The sequence below is a fragment of the Mus musculus genome, chromosome 13 (assembly GCF_000001635.26).
Source record: "Mus musculus strain C57BL/6J chromosome 13, GRCm38.p6 C57BL/6J".
NCBI lineage: Eukaryota > Metazoa > Chordata > Mammalia > Rodentia > Muridae > Mus > Mus musculus.
Window position 1 is genome coordinate 112,492,157 of NC_000079.6, and position 25,559 is coordinate 112,517,715.

General features: G+C 44.8%; 1 protein-coding gene across 1 annotated transcript in view; it reads left to right on the forward strand.

Moving 5' to 3' along the window:
* Nucleotides 1-14,704, forward strand: part of Il6st (interleukin 6 signal transducer) — a 42,791-nt gene extending 28,087 nt beyond the window's left edge. Inside the window, exons 9-17 of the mRNA NM_010560.3 lie at nucleotides 1,433-1,515; nucleotides 2,423-2,633; nucleotides 3,034-3,216; nucleotides 5,129-5,230; nucleotides 5,566-5,712; nucleotides 6,593-6,733; nucleotides 8,957-9,053; nucleotides 10,635-10,716; nucleotides 11,549-14,704. Of these exons, the coding sequence (NP_034690.3) occupies nucleotides 1,433-1,515; nucleotides 2,423-2,633; nucleotides 3,034-3,216; nucleotides 5,129-5,230; nucleotides 5,566-5,712; nucleotides 6,593-6,733; nucleotides 8,957-9,053; nucleotides 10,635-10,716; nucleotides 11,549-12,289 (1,787 nt within the window). The 3' untranslated portion in view covers nucleotides 12,290-14,704. The remainder of the gene's footprint in view (nucleotides 1-1,432; nucleotides 1,516-2,422; nucleotides 2,634-3,033; nucleotides 3,217-5,128; nucleotides 5,231-5,565; nucleotides 5,713-6,592; nucleotides 6,734-8,956; nucleotides 9,054-10,634; nucleotides 10,717-11,548) is intronic.
* The last annotated feature ends 10,855 nt before the right edge of the window (nucleotides 14,705-25,559 follow it).

Sequence of the window (25,559 nt, forward strand, 5' to 3'; positions counted from 1 at the left end):
GTGTCTGGTACCAGCAGCTTTGCAAACAGCTTCCTGCCAGCCTGTCTGTCTGCTTACTCTCTCCCTGCGTTTGTAACTTTCTCACAACCGACACAAAGCTGTGTGGGTTTCATTCAAATACTGTTTGTTTTAGTAAATACAATATTTGTAGGTATTCTTAACAAAGCTCTGGAAAGTCAGAACTTATAGAAATTTTGTTTTGTTGTTTGAAATGGGCTCTCCAGTAGCCCACATTCAAATGCACTAAGTAGTTATGGCTGGTCATAACCTTCTACCTCCACATGTCCAGTGATAAGGTGCTGAGGCCCCGTGCTTACCATCCCCCTGGAAGATGAGGCCCCATGCTTACCATCCCCCTGGAAGAATGCTTTGATGCAGTTACAGAGCTCATGTCTTATCTTCAGCTCTGCTGGCCTTGTTTGTAGTTATTTACAATCTCAAAATAGTAAATGAAAAATTTCAGAAATAAAGAACCTAACAATCTGTAAGTTTTAAGTAACTTCATTATATTTTTATTATTATCCATTATTTAATATCATCCATTGTTGTTAGTTTATTACTGTACCTAATTTACAAGTTAAACTCTAGCATGGGCAATGTTTGCAGGAAAAGCAGTGTATATGAAATGTTCATTACTCTTCAGAGTTCCTGGTGTCCACATGGCCTCTTAGAACACACGCCATGCAGATTGTGGGGGCTGCTACATCAGTGCGTGTGATTGGATCCTCGTGCTCAGAGCTGTCTTTTTATAGTATGACCATACCGCTAGAGAGTAGACACACACCAACATGTGTATTTCCAATTTCATCTTTAGCAAAAAGTAATACAAATAACTCGGTTTTATTTTTTTATCACTGTTGGAAGAAAAACTTTATTTTTAAGACTTTGTTCTTCCTTGTCCACTGTACTACATGAATACACACACACACACAGAGTGGTGCTTTTTTTGTCTATTTGTAGGAGTATACATCTCTAAAGAATTTAATTATAATCTATAGGCAAGCACCATGGCACAGGCCTGTAGTCCCAACTGCAGAAAGCCAAGGCAGGAGAATCATTTGAGCCTAGAAGTCCCAATCCACTGTGGGTAACATAGCAAAACCCCATGTTATGTTTTGTTTCATTCATTCATTTATTTATTTATCTATTTATTTATTTATTTATTTATGAATGAGAGTGTGTGTGTGTGTGTGTGTGTGTGTGTGTGTGTGTATGAGATGCTGATGTAAATTCTCAGCTGTCACCCTGACTAATGACAGACAGTCATTGTTGTACATAGTACATTGTACTGCTGTGGGCCTGCTCTTGTAAAGAGGAATGCTGTGTGACTGAAGGGCCACAGATCCTTAAGAACAGAAAGAATTACTTCAGAATTTTACAGCACTGTTAAGATAAAAAGCACTTTGTTTTATGAAGGTTGTGTTTTCTTTAGGACCATCCAGACCACCAAGTTTCTGGTATAAGACAAATCCATCCCATGGGCAGGAATATAGATCTGTACGGCTCATATGGAAGGTAAAAGAAAGATAAAAAGATTTATACTCATATCTCATACAAATGTACTTAAATGGTATTTTAAGTCTAACTTTTTAACACTAAAGTTTTATTCATCATTATTTCCTCCAGACATTTAGTAATGTTAGTGTATAAAAACACAAAGCCTTATTTAGCTACTGAAAAAGCCAACCAAGTTTATGAACTCAGCTAATCCGTCATTTTGGATTTGGCACAGTTCATAGAAGGGTAACCTCTATAAAAACAAGACCCTGTTCTAAATGTCTCTGAACTCGCTAGGGAGCCACCTAGGAAACAGAGAGGCTTAGAGAGAGTAGAATGTGGGCTGGTGAGGCCACACCTGTACCTCACACTGTAAAGATAGAGAGAAGAAAAGAAGATGCTGAGACACAAATGATAGAGACCAACAGCTCAGCTTGCAGAGCATTGCCGAGACAGAGGCTAGGCCACACTGCAGAGCATTGCCGAGACAGAGACCACACTGCAGGCCTGGTTCAGTTGAGGCTTTATTTTCCTATTTTATTTATTTGTTTGTTTTTATTCTTTCTTAGCGAGTAGTACTTAATTCAGAATGAGCTCAGATTGAAGAGGCAGCTCGGCTGTTATGAGCCCTGGCTGCTCTTCCAGAGTATCCAGGTTTGGTTCTTAGCACCCACATGGCAGCCTGCAGCTGTCTGTGGGGATCTAGCACTTTCTTCTGACCTCCAGGCAGGCACACAATACAAGGAACAGACTTGCAGGTAAAACATTAATATAAAAATAAATCTTTTTTTTTTTTTTTAAAAACGAGTTTGCCTTTTCCTTCCAATTAAATATTTACAGGTTTGACATACTGGCAGGATCTGTGGACATGAAAAGTTGATTATTCAAGATTCATGAAATAATTTTTGGTAAACGTTTATTATAGGCACTGCCTCTTTCTGAAGCCAATGGGAAAATCTTGGATTATGAAGTGATTCTTACGCAGTCAAAGTCCGTCTCACAAACGTACACAGTCACTGGCACAGAGCTGACCGTGAATCTCACCAATGACCGCTATGTCGCGTCTCTAGCAGCAAGAAACAAGGTGGGCAAATCAGCTGCAGCTGTCCTCACCATCCCCAGCCCCCACGTCACAGGTGCGTACTGCTAAGGTGGAGCGGTGGCATGGATGCCAGGGTTAAGGGTGGACAGTGTCCTGGGATGGTAGATAAGCTGCTGTCTGCTGGCAGGGACGTCATGACTGCAGTCCTCAGGAGACGCCTTGGCCCTGTGCAGTTTGTTTGAACTTTGCAGCTAGTTTGCTAATTTCTTTAAGTACTTCCTGATAATTTGTTTTTTAAATACTCTTTCAAGGTTCTAGGAATTTTCTTTGCATGTGGCATACGTATATTATTTATCTAATTTATCTAGCTGTTAAGGACAAAGACACAGTTATAAACTTAAATACATAAAACCTTTGGCTGTGACTGTAAAATATTGAGATATCAGATTTGTCAGTGTTGACTGATTTTTATCCACATTACTTTTTTTTTAAAGCTGCTTATTCTGTAGTGAATCTTAAAGCATTTCCAAAAGATAACCTGCTCTGGGTGGAATGGACACCTCCACCTAAACCCGTGAGCAAGTACATCTTAGAGTGGTGTGTGTTGTCAGAGAACGCACCCTGTGTTGAAGACTGGCAGCAGGAAGACGCTACCGTGAATCGGACCCACTTGAGAGGTACACCTACTAAGCGCTTAAGTAGACGGTGTTCGTCTGCCCCCAGGAGACAGTGTCCGTCCCAGGCTGTTTGTCTCTGTCTTCTGTTGTCTGGGTTATTGTGAGTCACTGAAAAGACTCGAAGCCTCACTGTGACTAGACGTGTGACTTTGCAAGTTACGCTTTAACGCTTAGTATCTCTGAACCACGGGCTCTCTGTATGGAGAGAAGGGCCAGTACTTTTCTAAAAGACTAAACTACAAATAAAAACCCTGGTATTAACTTTATTAACAAAAGGACCCTTACAGAACTGTACAGAGAATCTAGTTCAGCCTTAACTACCAGTTAGTTGTTTGTTACTTGTGCTCAACTCAGTTAACTGTCTCGTTACCCAGATGTAAATTAGTTCCCGAGTTTAACTTCACAGGGCTGTTGAGTGCTGGCAGCCCAGCCAGAGCACAGGTTCCTCCTGTGTTCCAGGTTCTAACACAGAGTGGCGATAATAGCTGCTAATGGTGCTACACTGCATGGCTGTAAAGTCGTACAATAGCATTTAAGAAAACAAAGCACTGCTCCATGTATGTTGTTTAATTCATAGAGAAGGGGAATCACTAGGGTTGGCTGTGGGTAGAGAGCTCTTGCCGAGCTGCTGTCCAATCTTGATAAGCTTAGATGTCTCCTTTATTGACCTTAGCAGATAAAAATCCTGGGGCCGGGGCAGGCAGCCTACGAGGTATGGTCAGCTCTCAGAGACAAAGGTCTCAAGGCTCAGTGCCCCGCAAGAGTCATTATTAGAGCAGAATTTAGAATGGCTTACTTTTTTATCATAGAGATCAAGAAAAGGTAAAATTGCTCTTTTTAGGAAGACAAAGGTGCATCTAATGTTATGAATGTAGTGAAGGAAATAGATTCCTGGAGAAGGTATATACAGAGTAAGAATGACCTTGTAGGTACATAGGATATATATCTTATAAAAGACCACTTTCCTAAACCATGCTTCAGTTGTGTGATAAATGTCTTTGATAATTTGGAAGGATTAGAAATAAAGAAAGTACCATATTTAAGATTTTTTTCTTTTAGAATTGAGCGGGAAGCAGCCTAACTCATTTTTTTTTCCCAGCTGCTCTCACCGACACAGCTGTGCATTAGTGCTCCGCCCTTGATCTCACTGTTGGACCTTGGCAGGCCACAAATTAGCTAAAATACTGGCCTAGGGTTTCCACTGCTGTGAGAGACACCATGATCGAGGCAACTCTTAGAGAGGAAACATTTAGTTGGGGCTGGCTTCCAGGTTCAGAGGTTCAGTCCATTGTCATCGTGGAGGATGCAGGCAGGCCTGGTGCAGGAGGAGCTGAGTGTTCAACATCTCAGTCTGCAGGCAGCAGGAAGAGACTGAGTCCCACACTCAGCATGGCTCGAACATATGAGACCTCAAAGCCTGCTCCCACGGTGACACACTGCCTCCAACAAGGCCACGCCTTCTAATAGTGCCACTCTCTATGGGTCTGTGGGGGCCATTTTCTTTCAAACCACCACAAATAGCAAAGCTGTCCAAGAATAATCTGAAGTGTTTTATTAATCCGGAACATAAAAGCATTCACTATTTTTATTAGCAATATAAACACTTTTTATACTTTCTGGTTCACTGTACTGACACTAAAAGTAGCCTGGTGTTTTTTGTCACCTGGATAGCCTTGAACTCAGGGTGTAGCCCAGACTAGCTTCCAGGTCATTGTGTTCCTCCCACTTCAGCTGTCCAAATGATAGGATTACACAGCCAACATTTTACTATAGTAAATTTATGTTGGTGTATAAAAGATTCCTTTACATATAAAATTGCAGTGTTTAGAAGAAAGTAAAACCAAATGGTCATATAATAATAAGGTAAAAATCTCGCCTGAGGGAACTGCTTTCTCTGCTGTTCTTGTTGTAGGACGCCTCCTGGAGAGCAAGTGCTATCAAATCACAGTAACTCCCGTATTCGCCACGGGGCCCGGAGGCTCTGAGTCCTTGAAGGCGTACCTCAAACAAGCCGGTAGGTCCACCCTTGCTTGCATGGAAAATGCTCTTAACATTTCCTAAAACATTTTATCACTTTGAAATAAGAATCCTCTATGTGCAGTGGTGGCAGATGCCTTTAATCCCAGGGCTGGGTTGCAGTTACAGGTGGATCTCTGTGAGTTCCAGCCTGGTCTACAGAGTGCATTCCAGAAGAGCCAGGGTTACACAGAGAAACCCTTGTCTTGAAGACAAAACCAACAAAAAAGCATCCTCATTAGTTCAATAATTCTGCCATGAGGACCCTTACTGACTAGTGTTGATTCCTAAGCACACACTTCTCAGTTCGCAAACGCACTGACTCTCTTACAGCTCCTGCCAGAGGACCGACTGTTCGGACAAAGAAAGTGGGGAAAAATGAAGCTGTCTTAGCGTGGGACCAGATTCCTGTGGACGACCAGAATGGCTTCATTAGAAACTACTCCATATCTTACAGAACCAGCGTGGGAAAGGAGATGGGTAATAAAATTGTAGCAACTACCAAGAATATGTTACTAAAGCTTTTTCTTAAGTTTTTAAATACTTGTCTCTCACATAATGTGTTTGATAGTACATAGCATCCTTAGCAGATTTCTGCAAAGGTCTCATATGTTTATGACGCTATTTTTTTAAAAATATTGTATTGTAGGTGTCTTAGTTTTACTTAGGTTTTACTGCTGTGAACAGACACCATGACCGGTGGGAGCAGGGCAGCATCCAGGCAGGCATGGTGCAGGAGGAGCTGAGAGTTCTAAATTCTCATCTGAGTGCCCCTAAGAGAATAATGACTTCCAGGCAGCAGGATGAGGGTCTTAAAGCCCACACCCACAATAACACATCTACTCCAACAGGACCACACCTCCTAATAGTGCCACTCCTTGGGCCAAGCATATACAAACCATCACTAGTAGTAGTGTGGCTCAGCAGGTAAAGGCACTTGCCACCAAACCTAATGGCCTCTCTCAGTGCAACCCCTTTGGCTCACGTGGTGGAGGGAGGTGGGGAGCAAGTTGTGAATTGATTCCCAAAAGTTGTCCTCTCACCTTCATTTCACACACACACACACACACACACACACACACACACACACAGAGAGAGAGAGAGAGAGAGAGAGAGAGAGAGAGAGAGAGAGAGAGAAAGAGAGAGAGAGAGAGAAAGGTAGGGGAGGGAGAAAATCATACACAGAGTAAATAAATGTGATTTTACAAAGATTTTAAGCTTTAAATATACATTGTTTTGTCCTAAAAATTTTTTGGTTATAAATGCTTGCTGGAAAAGTATTTTTAATATTCCACAATGCCAAATATAGGACAGATAAGTCAAATACTTTGGGTAAAAGAACTGTTGTTTCTCCTTCCAGTTGTGCATGTGGATTCTTCTCACACGGAGTACACGCTGTCCTCTCTGAGTAGTGATACGTTGTACATGGTCCGAATGGCCGCGTACACAGATGAAGGTGGGAAAGATGGGCCGGAATTCACTTTTACAACACCAAAGTTCGGTAAGAAATCAGGCAGCTTTATGTTGGAAGTTTAATTTGATTAGAAATGGATTTGCTGCGCTAACCTGCTGTTTTCAAGTACCCTGGGGATGGAGGCAGCTCAGAGGCAGAGCACTTACCAGCATCAAAGCTGGCTTGAGCCTCAGCTTGGCTAGCCGGCTAATGGGGTGTGTACTGTAGGGTATGGAGGGACGCTTGCTTATCCGGTACAGGTTGCTGATGTATGTGAGCTCTTCGCCTTTTGGCTCCTGCTTACCTTGGTGGCTGATTCACCTGCACATCAGATCCCAGAGCCTATGACCTCCCTTCATGGGTTCCTGGTTTTTCAGAGTGGATTGTGTAGGTCTCCATCTTTGACAGGTTGCTTGAGAAACTAGTCTGACTCATTCACTTTGCTGCTGAAATCAGTTCCTGGCCCTACCACTCCTGAGGACGCTGCCCAGCGTACAGATGTACATGGTGACTGTTCACTGAGAAAGACAGGCCAAGGTGGAGGGAGCCTTGGCCTAGCCAGTGCTGGAACCGAGCTTCACCTTCTTGCTACTCTTCAGCATAAGGTGTGCTGGCCCGCTGGGGCCCAGGGCTTACAGCCCTGCCTGCGTTCTCCTGCTCGCAGTGTTGTACTTTTACATGTCTGGATTCTGCAGAGCTCTCACTCTCTGCCCAGTCGTGTCTTTCTAAGGGCACAGTCATCATTGACATCATTTACACAAGACGGCCATCTTGGTGGCGGCTCTGTAGCCTCTCTGACAACTTATTGTACATGCTTTTTTGAATCATTATAGATTTTTTTTAACTTAATTGAAACTATTTGTAATTCCCCAAATGCACCAGGATTTTGTTCTATAGTATTGTCCATGTTCATTGTTGAATGTAAACATAATATAAGAATGCAATTTCAGGGCTAGAGAGATGGCTCAGCGGTTAAGGGCACTGACTACTCTCCCAGAGGTCCTGAGTTCCATTCCCAGCAACCACATGGTGGCTCACAACCATTTGTAATGGGATCTGATGCTCTCTTCAGGTGTGTCTGAAGACAGCAACAGTATACTCATACATTAAATGAATAAATAAATCTTTTTTGTTGTTTGTTTGTTTGTTTTGTTTTTCAAGACAGAGTTTCTCTGTATAGCCCTGGCTGTCCTGGAACTCACTCTGTAGACCAGACTCAGTAGGCCTCAGACTCTGTAGGCCTCGAACTCAGAAATCTGCCTGCCTCTGCCTCCCAAGTGCTGGGATCAAAGGAGTGCGCCACCACGCCTGGCAAATCTTTTTTTAAAAAAAGAATGTGATTACATAAAATCCTTATCTTTCCTACAAGGGAAAATCAATGTACTTTCTGGAACAAGAGCCCACGTGATGACATGCTAATAGATCTGTAACAGTTAATACTTAGAGCAATCACTGCAAAAAGATAGTAAAACTTTAGAAGTGTTTTCCTAGTTATAAAAGTCCTATGTACTGTAGGACACTCTTATAATATATTGTAAAGGAGAATGTAAATTTGTTCAAATTCCATACTCAAATATGATCTAGCAATATCTCTTTGTCTGTTTACATGTTTTAAAATGGGTCAGTAATACTAAAACTACTTTACAATTTGACTTGTTACTGTTGTTGTTGTTGTTACCTATGTGCGGTTTCCATTCTAGCTTCCTCATGTGGCATGGGAGTCTTGCCCCAAAGACTTAGCTCAGTTGAAGAAATACCACGAAAAGTAAATACACTAATTTAATCAGTAAACAGTGCAAGTCTACAGCCATTGGCAGAGGCCGCCTCGCCTTTAAAGAAGGCTTTGGACGAGAGAAAGCTGCGGTTACTGTGGCACGTAGGACAGAAGTCATCTCAGAGAGCACGCTTTGGTTTTCTGTTTTCTCTCCCTGCCAGTGTTTCTTATGGTCATTATACACCGAGGCTTGCAGTGTAAGGACAAATCTCTGGGATTAACCCAAGGACTGAGAGGAAGAAAAGTACCTCAGAACCTGAGAGCCACCAGGGTGGCAAAGGGAACGTGTACTTTGTCAGTAGTGTGCAGCGCAGGCACTTGGAAACAGACAGGAGCCTGACTGGGCTCCACAGTGAGGCCGAGCCTGCTGGGTGCATTGCAGGACACTGTCTACAGAAACAAGAAAATCAGGTGCTAGCCAGTGAGGACTGCAATGCTTTTTCCTCTCTTTCTATGGACTAACAGTTATTTCTTATTATACCCTTTGGTTGTTTTAGCTCAAGGAGAAATAGAAGCCATAGTCGTGCCTGTGTGCTTAGCCTTCCTCCTGACAACCCTGCTGGGCGTCTTGTTCTGCTTTAACAAACGAGACCTGTAAGTTGCACCTTCCATGGTGGTATTCAGCTGTTGTTACAGCCGAGCTCTGGTTGTGCCCAGTGCTTGCCCACGACCCCACACTCACCCCCACTTCTACCAAAGCACCCTTGTTTGGTTTTAGTCCGTCCTATCTCACCTCTGCCTGAGCACAGGTGTAGCTTTGTCTGATCTGGAATTTCACACTCATGGAGTCAGGTGGCTTGCAGACCCGTCACACTTAGCAATGTCGGAGCTCAGTCCTGCTGTTGCTTATGTTAATTTTTCCCCTTTGTGCTGCTGAAGCATGGTCTGCAGTGTGGGTGTATAAAAGAGTTTACGGGTTCCTAATTCTTGCCCGTTGTTTTATAAAACAGCTGTGAATATCCACGTTCCACATGCTATGGGTACATGTTCTCATGGCTCTCAGATAATCATGTTAATTTTATCAGAAGCCACTAGAAACAGGCCTGTAGCTCCGGGTCAGCATTCATATGACTTGTGCAGGGCTCTAGGCTCCATTTCCAGACCCACAAGCAGAAAGAAATAGTCCCAGGCTCCTGTGTCCCCGCCATCTTGCAAGTGTCCCACCATCATTAGCATTTGGCATGGAGGCGTTGTACTGAGCAGGAGTGCAGGACCCTGTTTTCATTTCCGTCCTGACAACCAGTCCCTATCTTCTGAGTTGCCCAACTTGTTATCATTATCTATTTAAGCCCTTTGTCCAGCTTTAAATTGGAGTGGTTTTTCTTAGGGGTTTTTTTTTTTTGTTTGTTTGTTTGTTTGGTTTGGTTTGGTTTGGTTTTGGTTTTGGTTTTTTTTTTTTTTTTTTTTCTTTTCTTTCTTGCTATTATTGAGTTGTAAATGTTCTTTTTGTTTGGAAACAAACATTTTTGTCAAATACATGTTTTGCAAATTTTGTCCCAGTTTCTGTATTTTGTTTCCTTAACCATCACTTTGGGGAAGCAGAAGTTTTTAATTTTGAAGTTCCCTTTCCCAGGCTTTTCCTCTGGTTCTTGTATTTTGTACCCTGTTTAAGAAATCTGTCTAACCCAGGGTTCTGTTTTCTTCTAGAAGTTTAGTAAATTTAGCTCTAGCATCTGTAATTCATTCTGAATTAATTTGGGGATATGATATAAGTCAGAATCAAGTTTCTGCCCCCCACCAACCTATGTTGATGTTGAAAATAACTTCTTTTCAAATAAATGTTTGTCCCTGATAGTCTGTGTTTACTTATAGGCTCTCATTTCTGTTCCCTTGAACTGTGTGTCTTCTTTTTTAATTTTTGGTATTTTGAGATTGGGTTTTATATAGCCCATATTGGCCCTAAACAGCTGTTCTTGCGGCTTCTGCCTCCTGAGTGTTGGTTTCAGCATGAGTGTGTTTCTGCCTCACCTGGTGCATCACTCAGCTCTGTGACGTCATCAGTCAGCTCTGTGACGTCCTGTTCTTCTTTGGGAAAACACAAATTTATCTTATTTTACTTGGTGTCAGTTAGTTACCACTTTTATGTAATTTTCAGACTGGGAACTCTGGCTTGAAAGTTAAAGTCTTTGTATTGTTACGTGCATTCTACATATGCCTTGCTTCTTTTCCTTTCAGAATTAAAAAACACATCTGGCCTAATGTTCCTGATCCTTCCAAGAGTCATATTGCCCAGTGGTCACCTCACACCCCCCCAAGGGTAAGATACTGTCTTCTTATTGTTTCTGATAGACAGGCTAACTTACTAGGATTCATTGATAGAGTTTAAGCAAAAGATATTTAGGATGAGTGAAAAGAAAATAGGATTAACTGGCAGTTGTCAAAACATAAGTGAAGCTCTCCATTCTAGCACATGTCTGTCTGTCTGTCTGTCTGTCTGTCTGTCTGTCGTAACATGTTTGTGCAAACACTCCTCACACTGCTCAGTGCACACAACAAGTACTTTTGCTGAAAATGGAAACTGAGGACCGGCTACACATGGGTCTGTGACTGGATGTTAAGTCCTGGCTAAGGTCTGCCGGCCTCACCCCTGCAGATGAGTTCTGGAAACTGTACTAGACTCTTCATACTTAACAGACCCTAGAGGAGAAAGCCTTCTTATTACTCTAGTAATTAATCCTAAACTTAACAAATTATACCTGTAACCTCGTATAGTTTACAAAACCTCATTTATTCAAGTTTGAGTTTTTAATATTTCCAAGGCTTTTTCTTATCTGTTTAATTCTAGGCTGCCTTCTGTAGCTATGAAATATTCAGTACTATTTACAGCCTGCTTGCTTACAACAGTATTAATTTGGAAACTGGAAATGCAGCCCGATCCAGACTTCTTGGTTTATTTTATTTATGTGCAGTTCATCTGGTTACAGAGACTCTGAGATGGGCGATTCTCGCCCCTGAAAGTCACTAAAAAGATTCAAAGATGCACTAGCCTTTAAAAGTCAAAAGAGCTGTATTATGGGGCTCAGAGAGATGGCTCAGTGGTTTAAAAAGCTGAAATATGCCAGAGTGATCCTTCATTTTTCTCTTTCCAGCACAATTTTAACTCCAAAGATCAAATGTACTCGGACGGCAATTTCACTGATGTAAGCGTTGTGGAAATAGAAGCAAACAACAAGAAGCCTTGTCCAGATGACCTGAAGTCCGTGGACCTGTTCAAGAAGGAGAAAGTGAGTACAGAAGGGCACAGCAGTGGCATCGGGGGCTCTTCATGCATGTCCTCCTCCAGGCCCAGCATCTCCAGCAACGAGGAGAATGAGTCTGCTCAGAGCACCGCCAGCACGGTGCAGTACTCCACTGTGGTGCACAGCGGCTACAGGCACCAGGTCCCGTCCGTGCAAGTGTTCTCAAGGTCCGAGTCCACCCAGCCCCTGCTAGACTCGGAGGAGCGGCCAGAAGACCTGCAGCTGGTGGATAGTGTAGACGGTGGGGATGAGATCTTGCCCAGGCAACCGTATTTCAAGCAGAACTGCAGTCAGCCTGAAGCCTGTCCAGAGATTTCACATTTTGAAAGGTCAAACCAGGTTTTGTCCGGCAATGAGGAGGATTTTGTCAGACTGAAGCAGCAGCAGGTTTCAGATCACATTTCTCAGCCCTATGGATCCGAGCAACGGAGGCTGTTTCAGGAAGGCTCTACAGCGGATGCTCTTGGCACGGGGGCTGATGGACAGATGGAGAGATTTGAATCTGTTGGAATGGAGACCACAATTGATGAAGAAATTCCCAAAAGTTACTTGCCACAGACTGTAAGACAAGGTGGCTACATGCCGCAGTGAAGGACTGGCTCCTGAACTTCAGCAGGAACTGCAAAATAAAGCTAAAGACGAGTGGCTTCAGATGAGAAACAGTCCTCACTCCCTGAAGATAGGCATTGCCTCTAAGGACAAAGTCACACCTGGGCCGTCTCCATTCCAGAGTAGCTGGAATTCTCCTTCAAGCACTACATGAACTGACTTTATCCTCTATAGCTGGAGGACTCTGTGCTCTTTCAGAATGTTTGCACTGCCGAAAACAAAGTGTGTCTGAGTTTATAAAGCTGTTGGTTTGCTACATAGAAAACGGGGGATTTAAATGAGCCACAATGTCATGGCATCGTTCAGCTGGGCTGGTTTTGATGAGACTGACCATCCAGATGCCAGCGAGAAGGCCAGCAGCATCATTTAAAAGTGCCCTGTGGCACAGTGTCCAGATTATGTCATCTAGAAGACGAAAGAATGGAGGGGTGGCTCGTTTCTGGGTCTGTCAGAGAAGCATGGCCTGCTCCTTGCTGTTGGTATCGATGCCGGTTACTACTGAGGAAGAGGATAAACTTTAAAGAGAAGCAACATAGAAGCACCCGCTTTCTTATAGTCACCTACAGCCTCCCAAGAAACTGCTTATTATTGAAAATGTCTTTCCGAGTCAATTTCATCCACCCTATAGTGGACCAGGCTGGCCTCAAACTCAGAGATCTGTCTGCCTCTGCCTCTGCCTCTGCCTCCAGAGTACCGGGATGAAAGGCAGTGCACCACCACTGCTCCACTTACGAAGATTGCTGTTTTTAAAGACTTAAGTTGTTGACATTTTTCTGAACACACATAACCACACCAGGGACAGATGATTCTAGAGACTGGTTGAGGAAGCACTTTATCCAGAATGTCTTCAACTTTAAATTACTTTAATTGACTCCACCTTGTTTTGATTTTCAAGAATAGCAGGGTGTTTGTTGAAGGGTGGCATTTCCCAGAGCCTCATGCAGTCCCAGAACACACATCCCAACCATGTCAGCGACCACCACAATGACAGAAGTCCTCCTACAGAGCTGAGGAAGCTGGAAGGGTCCTGCTAGTTTGCAGGGTGGGCTTTGAACCCACAGCCCTGTGCATGCTAGACATTCACTCTACCGCTGAGCTGCTCCTCCGCCCGGCTCATTATGTCATCTAGGCTCTCGTGATCCTCCTGGCCCAGCTTCCTGACTGTCTGGGACTGTGGATGTGTGCTGTCACACACCCAACCAGGTCTTTTTAATATCTGCCATTTATGAGGTAGAGTTTTTACACGACTTAGGACTATCTTAAACCTATTCCTTCTAGTTGCTTTATTAAGGAATAGCCTAGGCATCCAGTGTTTAGCACTAAAGCCATTAATGTATTTGTGCCTAACTTCCCAGTGTGACATGGAGGTGGGGGCTAAAGGTAGACACTGGGCAGACAGGAATTGGCTGAGCGCCGTTAGAGGCTGATCACTAAGTGTGCTCACAGGAAAAGGGTTGAAGTTTCAGAGCATGGGCACCCAGATCATTTATAGCGGTTACCACACAGTGCCTAGGAGGAGTTGATATGCACTTAGTTGGATGCAGTTTCACCTTTTACTCTCAGAAGGTTGTTTATATTCTACTTGCTGATGTGTTATCATTTATATTTTTATACTGGGTAGTCCTTTTCTGTGTTCTTTCACATGTATAATCCTCGTGAGACTGTACATGCTTTGCTCTGGTATATTCAGTTGCCTCCTTGGCAAAACCAGCCTGGAATTGCCAAAATGCCGGAAGTGAAGGGAGATGGTGAAAGTCGGGCACAGGAAGGCCAGGTCAGGGGCAGAGAGACCAGAATTCACACTACAAGGCTGGCACCATTGCCATTCAAGTTGGACGTCAAAGCCTGATCCCAGTTAGGACTGAGTTTTCTATGTATATATCTGCCAGGAAGTTAACACTTGCTGAATTTCTCATCTTCTCACAGTAAGCAGTCTAGTTATGGGACTCTATCCATGTTCAGCTGTGACTTCCCTCATATCAGACAGTGGTGCTGTGAACGTTGCAGTGTGAAGTCTGTACTGGCTAGGGATGGTAGCCCAGCGTGAGTTCAGGCATGAACATAGAGGCCACTGAAGGAAGAGCCTCCTGGAAGCAAGTTGGCACGTTAAATCCCAGACAGAAAGTGTCCCAGGGAGCCAGGGCCTCCGCCAGCAGGGAGGGGGTGTGCTCACTGCAGGAACGTTCATTTAGAAGATGTACCATGGAGCACCTCCCTTTGCTCTAAGAGAAAACCCATCTTAAAGTTCATCTTGAATACAGACTTCGCTCGAGCATGTTTTAGAATAATCTGGATGCTGTACCTTGTACCTTAGGTAGCAGAGAAAGTAATCTGGCGTCTTTCTGTAAAACCGTCTAATAAAGCTAGTTCTGCCCGTGGGCTCGTATTCTTTCGTGTGTAAAAATGTAGTGTAAGGCGCACCAGAGAGCAGCCTGGCTTGTGGCCAGGGCTAGTCCACTGCTTCCCATGCAGTTGCCTCTCGAGGACTCAAAGAAAAAGGAAGGTTTAATGCTGAGTCGCCGTTACAAAACCTAGCGTTCCCATCTTTTCCTCACTCAAACATAAAATCTCAGTCCTTTGAAAAGCATGAGTCACTACTCGGGGGCACAGAGAAGCAGAAGTAGGAAAAGTGCAGCCCCTGCCCCCCTCGTTCTCCCGCCTTCAGATCATTCCATCTCTGCACAGTTCTGCTGTGGTCATCAGCTCGGCCAGGATGGACGGTTTCGGGGGGGTTTTGTTTGTTTGTTTTTGCTTGTTTGGGTTTGTTTTGTTTTGTTTTTCTGTTTGTGGTATTTTGGTTTTTTAAGACAGGATTTTTCCGTGTTGCCTTGGCTGTCCTGGATCCGCCTGCCTGCTGTGCCACCACTGTCTGGTGAGACTGTAGTTCTTATTGTGAACTTAAAGGGTTAAAGAGGTAGAAGGATTTACTGGACTGTAGTTTTTGATTTTTTTTTTCCTCAACCCTAATTGTAATAATGGTTCTTAAATGCTTTAGCCTCCCTTGTAGCCCACCACCCACCAGAGGTAGTGGAAAAGAAAGGATGTGGGGGAAGTGGACCTGTTTAAAAAATGGTTCTTTGGAGCAACTCCTGTGTGCACTGTCAGAAAATCAGCTGTTCAGTTGACAGGTCAGCAGTGGCAGCTCCATCCACTCGCAAACATGTCAAGGCTACACCAGCAGTCCAGGTCGGTAGTAGTGTCAGGATAGCAGCAGCAGTGGCATAACTAGCAGGAATGGCCAGGCCTCGGCCTCAGCACAAGTCAAGCAGGAAGAACTCGAAGTTCTCAGCTGTGCCTCTCAGTGAAACGAAGATATGTAAGGCCATCACCATCCGTTGAGTCCTGTATATACTCCCTCCAAATATCAAGTGTCCTCGGGCCTGGGCTCACCTCGGGTCTTGTGTGTGAGTCTGTATCAGCTGACATCACTCTGCCAATCAGCCCGCGTCTGCGGAAGCTGCAAGCCACCAGAACCACATCAGAAGTTTTTAGTGTTTCTCTCTATGGAGGCCCAACAGATGGAGTTCAACAACACTTGAGGCATGTAGTGAACAAAGAACCCATCACCTGCCCGTTCACATGCATTAGCAAAGCATCCTTTCACCCGTGTCCACTTCAGCGAAACGTTCCTTCTCGTGTCTGCTTTAGCAAAACATCCAACACAGCTGACTTTCCAAAGAACACTTACGTTTCCACTTCATGGGACACTATCAAAGCTGTTAAAAGTAGGACTGCTAATTAGACATCACATACTATTTTTAAAGCTGTCTCTTTTTTTCTACTCACATAATTAGTAAATTATGGCATAAATTTAGACCTAGTAATCATAGGATGCCTCATTGTTATAGACATATATTAACCAAGTAGAACAAGCCAGTAGACTTTAGCCTATTACGTTCATTCTTCTGTTTCATGTCCCTGAGTTTCTTTTAAAAGCAAGTTTTTAACACAACTTCTGTCTAGTAAAGTTTTTAATGAGATAAGTAGAATCAATAAGCTGCAAAAAAAAAAGTAAATAAAAAGTAAAGGTCAATTATTAAAAATAACCTCTTGGGCTAGCTTTCGGCTATAGGTACTGCTGGTAGGTTACTTTGCCCAGGTAAGATTGCATTTTTCAAATGTGCCTTTCGATGAGTTAGAACACAGCCATCAAATGGCAAACGGTATAAGTAGTTCATAGACAAAAGTTTGTTTTCCTGTCACATGCAGATTAGCATATGCTCACTCAGTTAACGAGGAAAAGGTGATGGCAGGCTCCAGATGTTACTCGGTCTAACTCTTAGGGCTTTTTGCCACCTGTAAGCTCCCACAAACTGGTCAGTTTTGGTTTTGTTGTTGTTGTTGTTGTTGTTGTTGTTGTTTTCCTTTTACTTAACCAGTTGTCAATGCTGGTGAGGGAGGGTTGGGATGGAAATGTACCAGGCTGGTTGGGTAGGAATTCTTAGTCCTGTGATTGCTCGCTTAGTCTGGTTGCTGCAGACTGCAAGTGCTGCTACGTAAGCAGGACAATGTGACGTGCCAGAAAGAAAGGGATGTTGGAGGGGTTGGAAGCTCTGTAGCCTTAATGCTTGTGTGTGATAGACTTTAAAGCAAATGCACTTTGCTAGCCTGGCGCGGCAGTAGGCATTAGGCATGGCTTCTTACACCTTTGCTCTTAGCTGTACTCCACGTGCGCACAGTTCTCTCTCCTTTCCTGCCACCACCACCACCACCACCACCACCACCACCACCACCCGTGCAGTTTCACATGGAAGCTTGTACCTGTGTTACCTCTGTAGTAAGTTGCATGTGCGAAGTATAACCAAAGCGATCATGTTTATGTTGACCCTGCCATAAATGTCTTACTATATCATCTCTAACCCTTTAAATAAATCTGAGAAAGAAGCTGCTGTCTTTTCTGTCTGCGGTCACCACCGTCTTGAGTGTCGTCATGTATGGCGTTTCAGCATTTATCAGTACTGGTGTTGGTTAGCATGGGTCTTAGTATAGATGATATTTTATGAGGGTTTTATGACTTGTTAAATGCTCTTTTAGCATAATGGACTAGGAGCTAGAATAAACTGGTACACAGTGTTGGCCTCAATAACAGAAGACATGACAGTAGCCGACAGTTTGCATACTTACTACATAAATTCTGGAATCCCAGCATCTTCATCCCAGTCCATGGTCCCTTGTGCTCAGGGACCAAATATAGAGGTACTGCGCCACCTTGTGGCTTGTCAGTGCCTGTGCTGCTGTATGTCCATGTTTGCCTCGCCATAAAGCTAAGTTGGCTAGTTAGGTAAGGAAAGGTCGTGGCTACTAAAGTCTAATCTAAACATGGTGGATCACACCTACAACCTAGTCAAGGAGTGAATCTCACCCCTTCAAATCTATAGTGAGCTTTATACAAAACCCTCTCTTTGGAATATTTGGTTAAGTCCCACACTACTACAAGCCCAGCTTGCCTTCTGATGTAGTCTCCCAGCTGATTGACTGCACTGTGTACATGGATAAAAGTCCTTCCTGTTCAAAAGGATTATCATCCTGCTTCCCTAGAGGGAAATGGTTCTCTTACTGAGGATTGTTCAGCCTCCTACTGCTTGCTTTTTCTTAAAGGAATATATAAAGATTCTCCCACAAACTGCATACGTGTTCTCCCATACAAAGGGCTCAGTGTGGGTGTTTGGGTAGGGTTGTCACCACAGGAGAGTGGAAGATGTTCTGAGTTCTCCATTTTATTGACTCTGAGAAGGACATTCCAGCATTTGAGAGATAAGTAGACCAAGGGAGATGAGGGACCATTTGGGAATGTTTCTTTGCTCTGGGTGAAGTCTGAAGGGGGCTGAGAGCAACAGAAAAATGGAACAGAGACATCAGGCAAAACTGACCAATCAGACCAAGACTCCTGAGAAAGAAAGGCAACCAGCCTAGGGGAGCGGGGGAAGGAGAAGGGGGGTCGGGGACAAGCGAGTTGTGAGACTGGATTCATCTAGACAGCTTTCACCACTGAACCTGTCTCTGGGTCCAGCAAACCCAGCCTCCTCCCTAGGGAAGCAACCAGGAAGGTTTTGATGTCAGGGCCCATGCCGAAGCCAACAAGGCCATCTATAAGAGCTGGGGGAAGTGGAGCTAGCAGCAGGGACCACAGAATACACCCTAGTCAGGGAATCTTCAGTCACTACTGATGGCCAGGAGCTGAGAACTAGTCCACTTCCTCTTTCAGGGAAATTAGAGTCACATAGACATCTCCCAATTACAGCCATACACCACACAAGCCTCCCTCTCCTAATTGTAGTCATACATATAACACACACACACACACACCTCTTCCAAGACTGCTGGCCTCCTCCAAGGTTCTGGGTCCCTCCAACCTGAACAATCCTATCTCTACTTGGATGCTGTCAGGGAAAGTGGCACCAACAGGGTGGGGGAGCAGGAAAATGTGTTCTCAGTAATAACTGGCCAGCCCACGCCTTCCTGTGTTCAGCCCTTTTTAGTCAGAGACCCACCCCGAAGCTAAAAACGGTGCAAAGCCATACTTAGAAAGAGCTGGGGCGTTGGAAGGTAAGCAGACCTGGTACAACCTTTCAGACACTCACCCTACTTGAGATGGGGGGAAAAAAGGTTGCTGTTGTTCACAGAGGACTTGCTGAACCCAGCTCAGCGCTGTCAGCACTGGCTTTCATCTCTCAGTCACGAGTGAGTGCGTGTGCGTGTGCGTGTGCGTGCGTGCGTGCGTGCGTGCGTGCGTGCGTGCGTGTGTGTGTGTGTGATTCTATTTCCCCACTTTACAGATTTAGATAAACAAGGCCTAGGAAATTATTAAGCCATAGGTGAATAGGCAGCCAGTCTGAGACTTATAAATGGGTTATCTCAACACTCTTGCTCCCAGCAACTATGGTCTGCCTTAAAAACTGCAGAACAGGCCATTCCAGAACGGAGGACAAAGTTTGGTAAACTTATCTGAAAAAGCCCTGCGTGAAGGCGCTCGGTTGAGTCTGGCAGCCCGCCAGGCGCTCTTGTTCACTACGGCAGAGTTGAAAAGCTGTGGCTGGAGCTTGCATACCCTGTGGGCATGGTCTCAGCAATGGCAGAGCAGTCTGTCCATTGCCTACCGTGGACAAGCTCCAAGGAGCAGTTTCAGAGTCCTCCAGGGATCGACCTGCTCAGGGGTCTTCCCGTCCCTCCATGCTTCCCCGCTCCCTTCCCAGTTCCACCTGGAGTAGCCCTTCAGTCACTGGACCTGTATTTGTCCCCTGGTTTGTTTCTGGGGAACTTAAGTGACCATCCCTGACCTCACTTCTATAAAACAGCAGCCTTCCAAATTGTGACAGAGGAGGTACAGTCCTATACTTGCGATGACAGTGACCAGCAGAGCAAATGAGGGACCTCCATGATGGTTACTTGATGGTACTTGGGCTCATGCAAAGTGACAAATTCACGGAACCTCAGTTCACCAAACTTCCAGGATTCGTGGAAGGCCTATCTAGGTGCCACACTTAACACCCAGTGGGCACTGGCTCCATTTGGATAACTGCCCAGGTCCTGTCAGCCTAGCACCTAACTTCCTGCTTCTACACCTGACACAGCTGAACCCCGACCCATGCCTTCCATCAAAACCACCTGCCTTCAAGAGACTAACACACACACACACACACACACACACACACACACACGTTTGCTTCATAGACTGTGTCTAAGTGATGCTGGCCACGGAAGTGATTTCTGACTGACCGAGTTGGGCGTGTCCATTTTAACACTTAGCTCCCATCAGTAGCAAGCCAAGAAAAAAATCATGAAATTGAAATAAAAGAATGTTTCATTGAATGTGTAATAAAACATAATGTCAACACCATTCTCTTGGAATTTACAGAGATGTTATTCATGTATGAAACATTTACAGGTGTAGTTAGAACTGGTGGCTTTCTTGTTCAAATTAACCAGTGTCCTAAGCCACGTTGGTGGTGCATGCCTGCAATCACAGCATGTTGGACACAAAGGTCAGAGGCTAGCGAGTTCATGGCATGTTCAACAGCATCAACTGCCCCCCCTCCACTCCCAAATGTTTCGTGATTCCTAAGAAGTCATAAATACTTTCAACTTTCCCTAGTTGAATACCAATACTTTCAAAAACAACATATTAAAAACCTCAAAAAATGTTATCTATCTCTCTTTCTTAATTAGAACTTGGGTGGTCCTTGTTATGACATTGGAAGATGCAATACATTTTTAAAATTTTTTTCCAACATACACTAAAGTGCGTCTGAAAATATTACAAGTCAGAATGATTTCTTACAAATAGTCCAAATAGTCATCATGTTTGATGAATTTTATTTACATTAAAAATCAGAGCTCAGAAGAAAACATATATATATATATATATATATATAGAGAGAGAGAGAGAGAGAGCAAATAATACAGAGTATTTGCTCAGAAATGAAGGCCTTTGGGTGGATCATGCCCACCCCCTCACCCCACCCCTGATGAAGAGATAAAAGGATGTCCCGTGGAGCTAGTCCAGAAGATGTCCTGACTCGTCAACTAGGAGGCTGTTGCCAAGCTTGTGTAGAAATCAACAGCCAGCAAGTCTGTCATTTTTCCTGGAACTCCTTTTTATTTCCTGGAGGACAAGACAGCCGGTGGATAAACATATCTCGGAAGAGGATGGACAAACCCCTTAATATATGCTGATACATAGAGAAATGTGCAGCTTCGTGTCTAAGTACATTGTTGGTTTTGAAGTGCCAGCTATATTACTGTGGGTGTGTTCCTTTGAGCTGTTTCCTCCAAAAGCAGTTTTGAAGCACAGAAACTGGAGATGTCCATGTGTCTGGCCATGGTTGTCTGGTTGGTTGGTTGGTTGGTTGGTTGGTTGGTCGATCAGATGGATGGATGGATGGATGGATGGATGGATGGATGGATGGATGGATGTGTGGGTGGATAGATGGATGTGTGGGTGGATGGATGGGTGGGTGGATGGATGGATGGATGGATGTGTGGGTGGATGGATGTGTGGGTGGATAGATGGATGTGTGGGTGGATGGATGGGGGATGTGTGGGTGGATGGATGTGTGGGTGGATGGATGGGTGGGTGGATGGATGGATGGATGGATGGATGGATGGATAGATGGATGGATGGATGGATGGGTGGGTGTGTGGATGGATGGATGGGATGTGATGATGATCATCAGTTTGTTGGCTTTTCTTGTTTCCAGACAGGGACCACTACATACCCTAGGTTGGCTTCAAACTCTCCTCATCTCCCTGCCTCCTACGTGCTTTGCTGGGATTACTAGTAAATACCACCACACGGAGCCCATTTCTGGTTTCAGCTCTCCTAGTGCTCTGAATATTTCATTAGCTGGGATGTGCACCTGTGTGTCCTGTGGGTCATCTGGAATTTTGAATTGAAATGAAAGTGCTTAGCCCTGTCCTTAAGGCCAGCATCCCTTCCTCCCTCATTCCTTTGGTCTTGTAGCCTGATTAGCAGCTGTGCATTCATGCACCCCAAATAAGGTTGAAGGCCTATCTCTGTAAAACAAAACTAAAGACATCCAGCTGGGCCTGTGACCTGGTGTGTGCTAGGGAGTCTCAGTGGCTTTACTCTAAGTGTAGGCTTTCTAGGTAGGATGCCAATAATAAGATAAACTCTAAGCCTCAAGCTGCATGCAGGCTCAACAGGCTGAGCAAAATGCAGCTTTGGGAGAGCAGAGAGACATAGCCCTGATGATGTGGGAGAGGGAGGAAGAGGAGGCCACCGCCACAGAAGGACATATTCCAGGAGCTAGGAAAGGGCAGGACGCTTCTCTCTCCAGAATAGCTTGAACTTTGGCCCAGAGAGACCCAGCTGAACTTCCAACCTGCACAACTCTAAAAGAGTTAATTTGTGTTGTTTAATTAAATTTATGAAAATGTACTACATTTGAAATAAAATAGCTCAGCAGATAAATGGCTTGCAGTGCAAGTCTGGCATTCTGAGTTAGACCCTTTGAGCCCCTGCGAAGATGAAAGACCAGAAAGACTCCACAAAGCTGCCTGCTGAAGTCCACACACGCTGTGACACTCACGCCCACCTACACATACTAGGCACATGCATACATAATAAAAGTAGGTTTTGTTCCCTCAAAGGATACTCTTGGACTTATTTGGAAGCACATTGCTTGAGTCAATAATTTAGAAGAAACTTCCTTCCTTCTCATGTTAATCCATGCATTTTTTACCAGTAAGTCAAAAAAGGATTGAGAGACTGCAGCAGGTGGGGCCAGAGCTCACAGGAAAGCACCCCTTCAGCAGCCATTTGGGGAGGAAGCAGTTCTGAACTCAGGAAGAGCAATGAGAAGGCTCTGTGAAGGCTCAGAAGGCTGGCCCTATCACAGAACCCGTGAGGGGGAACCTAAGGACTGGTGAGACAGGTTTTTCAAAAAAGGTTTTTCCAAAAAAAGGTGAGCATTAGGTATTGTGGAGGGGAAGGGAAGAGGAGGTTCCAATGACCCCAAGAGTCAAAGTCAAGTGAAAGGAAAAACAGGGAGAGAAAACATAAGAGAGGAGTTGAGGGGTGTACACATTAAGGGTTTGTACTGACACATTAAAAATGTGGGTGCTGGGCTCAGCAGGGAAGAGAGTGAATGTGGAGATTGGGGTGGCGGTGGGGCTAGGGACACAGATACTGCCAAAGCCCAGATGTGGAAGATGGAGAGCCTGGTCCATGAGCTGTCCATCAGGGGGGCTGAGATCACAAAGAATCAAGGACAGGTCAGCCAAGGGAAGACAGAAACAGAGAGCCAAAGAGTAATTCGGAACATTGGAGAGAGTTAAGGAGAGGGAAGGAGTTGGGGGTTGGGAATGTGTAGAAAGTGGAGTAGAAGGGAATGGAAGGCATGTGTGGAACTTGGTCCAACCATCAAGCAAAAGGTCTGTCCTTCTACCAGACTTCCTCTGCCCTGCCCAAGTCAGATGCTCACAAAATTGGCATTGCCATAGGACTTCTTGCTACAGCCATCCCGAGCCCTTCTTACAGCCTGGGTCTTCTCTCAGCATCCTTGTGCTGTGAACACGGACATGGTCTTTCTGCTTCATTGCCTATGTGATAGAATCGTTCCTCTGAGTCAGCTGCTTCTGAAAACAGCCCCAGGGTCCTAAGAGGCACCGAGGGGAAGGGAGGTCTACATTCCCACCAAAAGGAGACCTTCCAGAGTGGTTCTCAATCTGTGGGTCACGACCCCTTCCATGGATGACCCTTTCACAGGACTCACATAGCAGATAACCTGCATGTCAGATATTTGCACTATGACTCATTAGAAGTAGCAAGATTATAGTTATGAGGTAGCAAAGAATATAATTTAATGATTGGGGTCACCATAACATGAGGAACTGTATTAAAGGGTCACAGCATTAGGAAGGTTGAGAACCACTGGTTTTAGGACCCACCCCATGAATATCTCTCTCTCTCTCTCTCTCTCTCTCTCTCTGTCTCTGTCTCTCTCTCTCTCTCTCTCTCTCTCTCTCTCTCTCTCTCTCTCTCTCTCTCTGGCACCAAGTTTCTTCCTCCTTCCTCGTTCTTCCTAATAGACTTTCTTAGAAATTGTACAGAAGCATATTTCTATAAATACAGTATGAGATGATCAGACAGTATAACTAGCATTATCAGCACTATCATCACCTCAGACATTGATTTTTTTGGGGGGTGGGGGGTGGGGAACATCCAAAATTCCTCCGACTATACAAAAGCAGTCCGTCAGAGACCTGGGCTCCAACTCACCACTTTCAAGTCACACACCCCTTAACCTCTCAGAGCTGTTTAGCATCTCTAACAATCATGCTTTGTGTCTCACAACAAGAGGTTGAGCAGATTTCCAGAGAGGTGCACAAAACCCCAGCACAGAGCCTAGTAAACATAATTGCTGGGACATTAGCCTTTATCACAAAGTATGAAAGAATGTAGCCAGAGTGTACAGTGGGATTGCTGTGTGTGGTGTTTGAGGCACTGCCCTTGGAAAATGGTTGGATATTTGCCTGATATTTGGATATTTGCTTTCTATCCCTCTAGAAAGTTCCAGCAAAGTGATTCTTTCTCTAAAAAAAAAAAAAACCAACCCAAACACCACTGGCCAGACACCGGAAGAACCTGCTGCATGGGGGCAGGGTGTGTTTTAAGCCTCAGCCTGGTCTCTGAGGAGGGTGGTCAGGGGGCTAGAGGTGGTGAAGACCCAAGAGCTAGATCTTCTCTTTAAGATGGCAGAGGCCTGAGCAAGCACGTTTAGAGGCAGAGGGAAGGAACTGACAAGAGACTGGAGGAGGGTCCAGAGCCTGAGGACAACACAGAGCCAGTTGTCATCCAGAGACTGTCCCAGGAACCTGGTCTGAACATAAAGAGACTGACTGTTGGCTCAAAGTCAGCACTGTGGGTATGATATCATCTGCTTGGACCAGCAAAGTGAGACCTACAGGGGAACCTGGGAGCTAGAGGAAGTTTGAAGATTCTGCTGGGGTGGCGGGGGAGGAGAGGCAAGAGTGAGGGAGGGGAGGAGGAGGAGGTGAGAGTGAGGGAGGGGAGGAGGGGGAGGAAGAAAGGAGGAGAGAGAGAAAAAAAGAGAGGGAGAGAGAGAGGGGGAGAGAGAGAGAGAGAATGAGAAAGAGAGAAAGAAAAAGAGACTTTGGGATAGATGGGGTTTTTGGCAGGAGGAACAAAGAAAACGGTGACCTAGAGAGTCCAGGTTATCAAGCACTCTTTCCTTGACTCTTGCGCAGGCCGGACTGGCCAGCAGTAACGATGCTGCAACAGGATCCTTCTGCACACGTTTATTGGGAGAGCTTGATTGCAGAGGCGAAGAGACCCCAAGCCCAGAACTGGTGCTGCTTATATAGGCCTAGGAGAGGCGTGTCTCACACCCGGATTGTTTATGCACTAAGCCTCATTTGCATGTTCCTCATCTGATTGGCTACTCTCTCTCTCTGTACCTCACAGAGCCTCGTTATCATACCTCATTTGCATGTCTCACATCTGATTGGTTATACTCCCAAAGCCTCATTATCATGCCCGGGCCAGGCAGTGTCTTTGCAAAAAACTTTACTGCATATGTTACACATTGGTTGTTTGTCCAAACTTATGCGTGGTGGCTAGCAGTAGTCAGTGCCACTCTGCAACGGCACATGTGGCTTCCCACACTTGACCACCACAAGGCCCCGACCTCTACTCATTCTGTGTGCCCACCCTCTGGAAGCATGGCTGTCTTTCTGTGTAGACCAGGCTGGCTTCGAACTTGCAACCCCC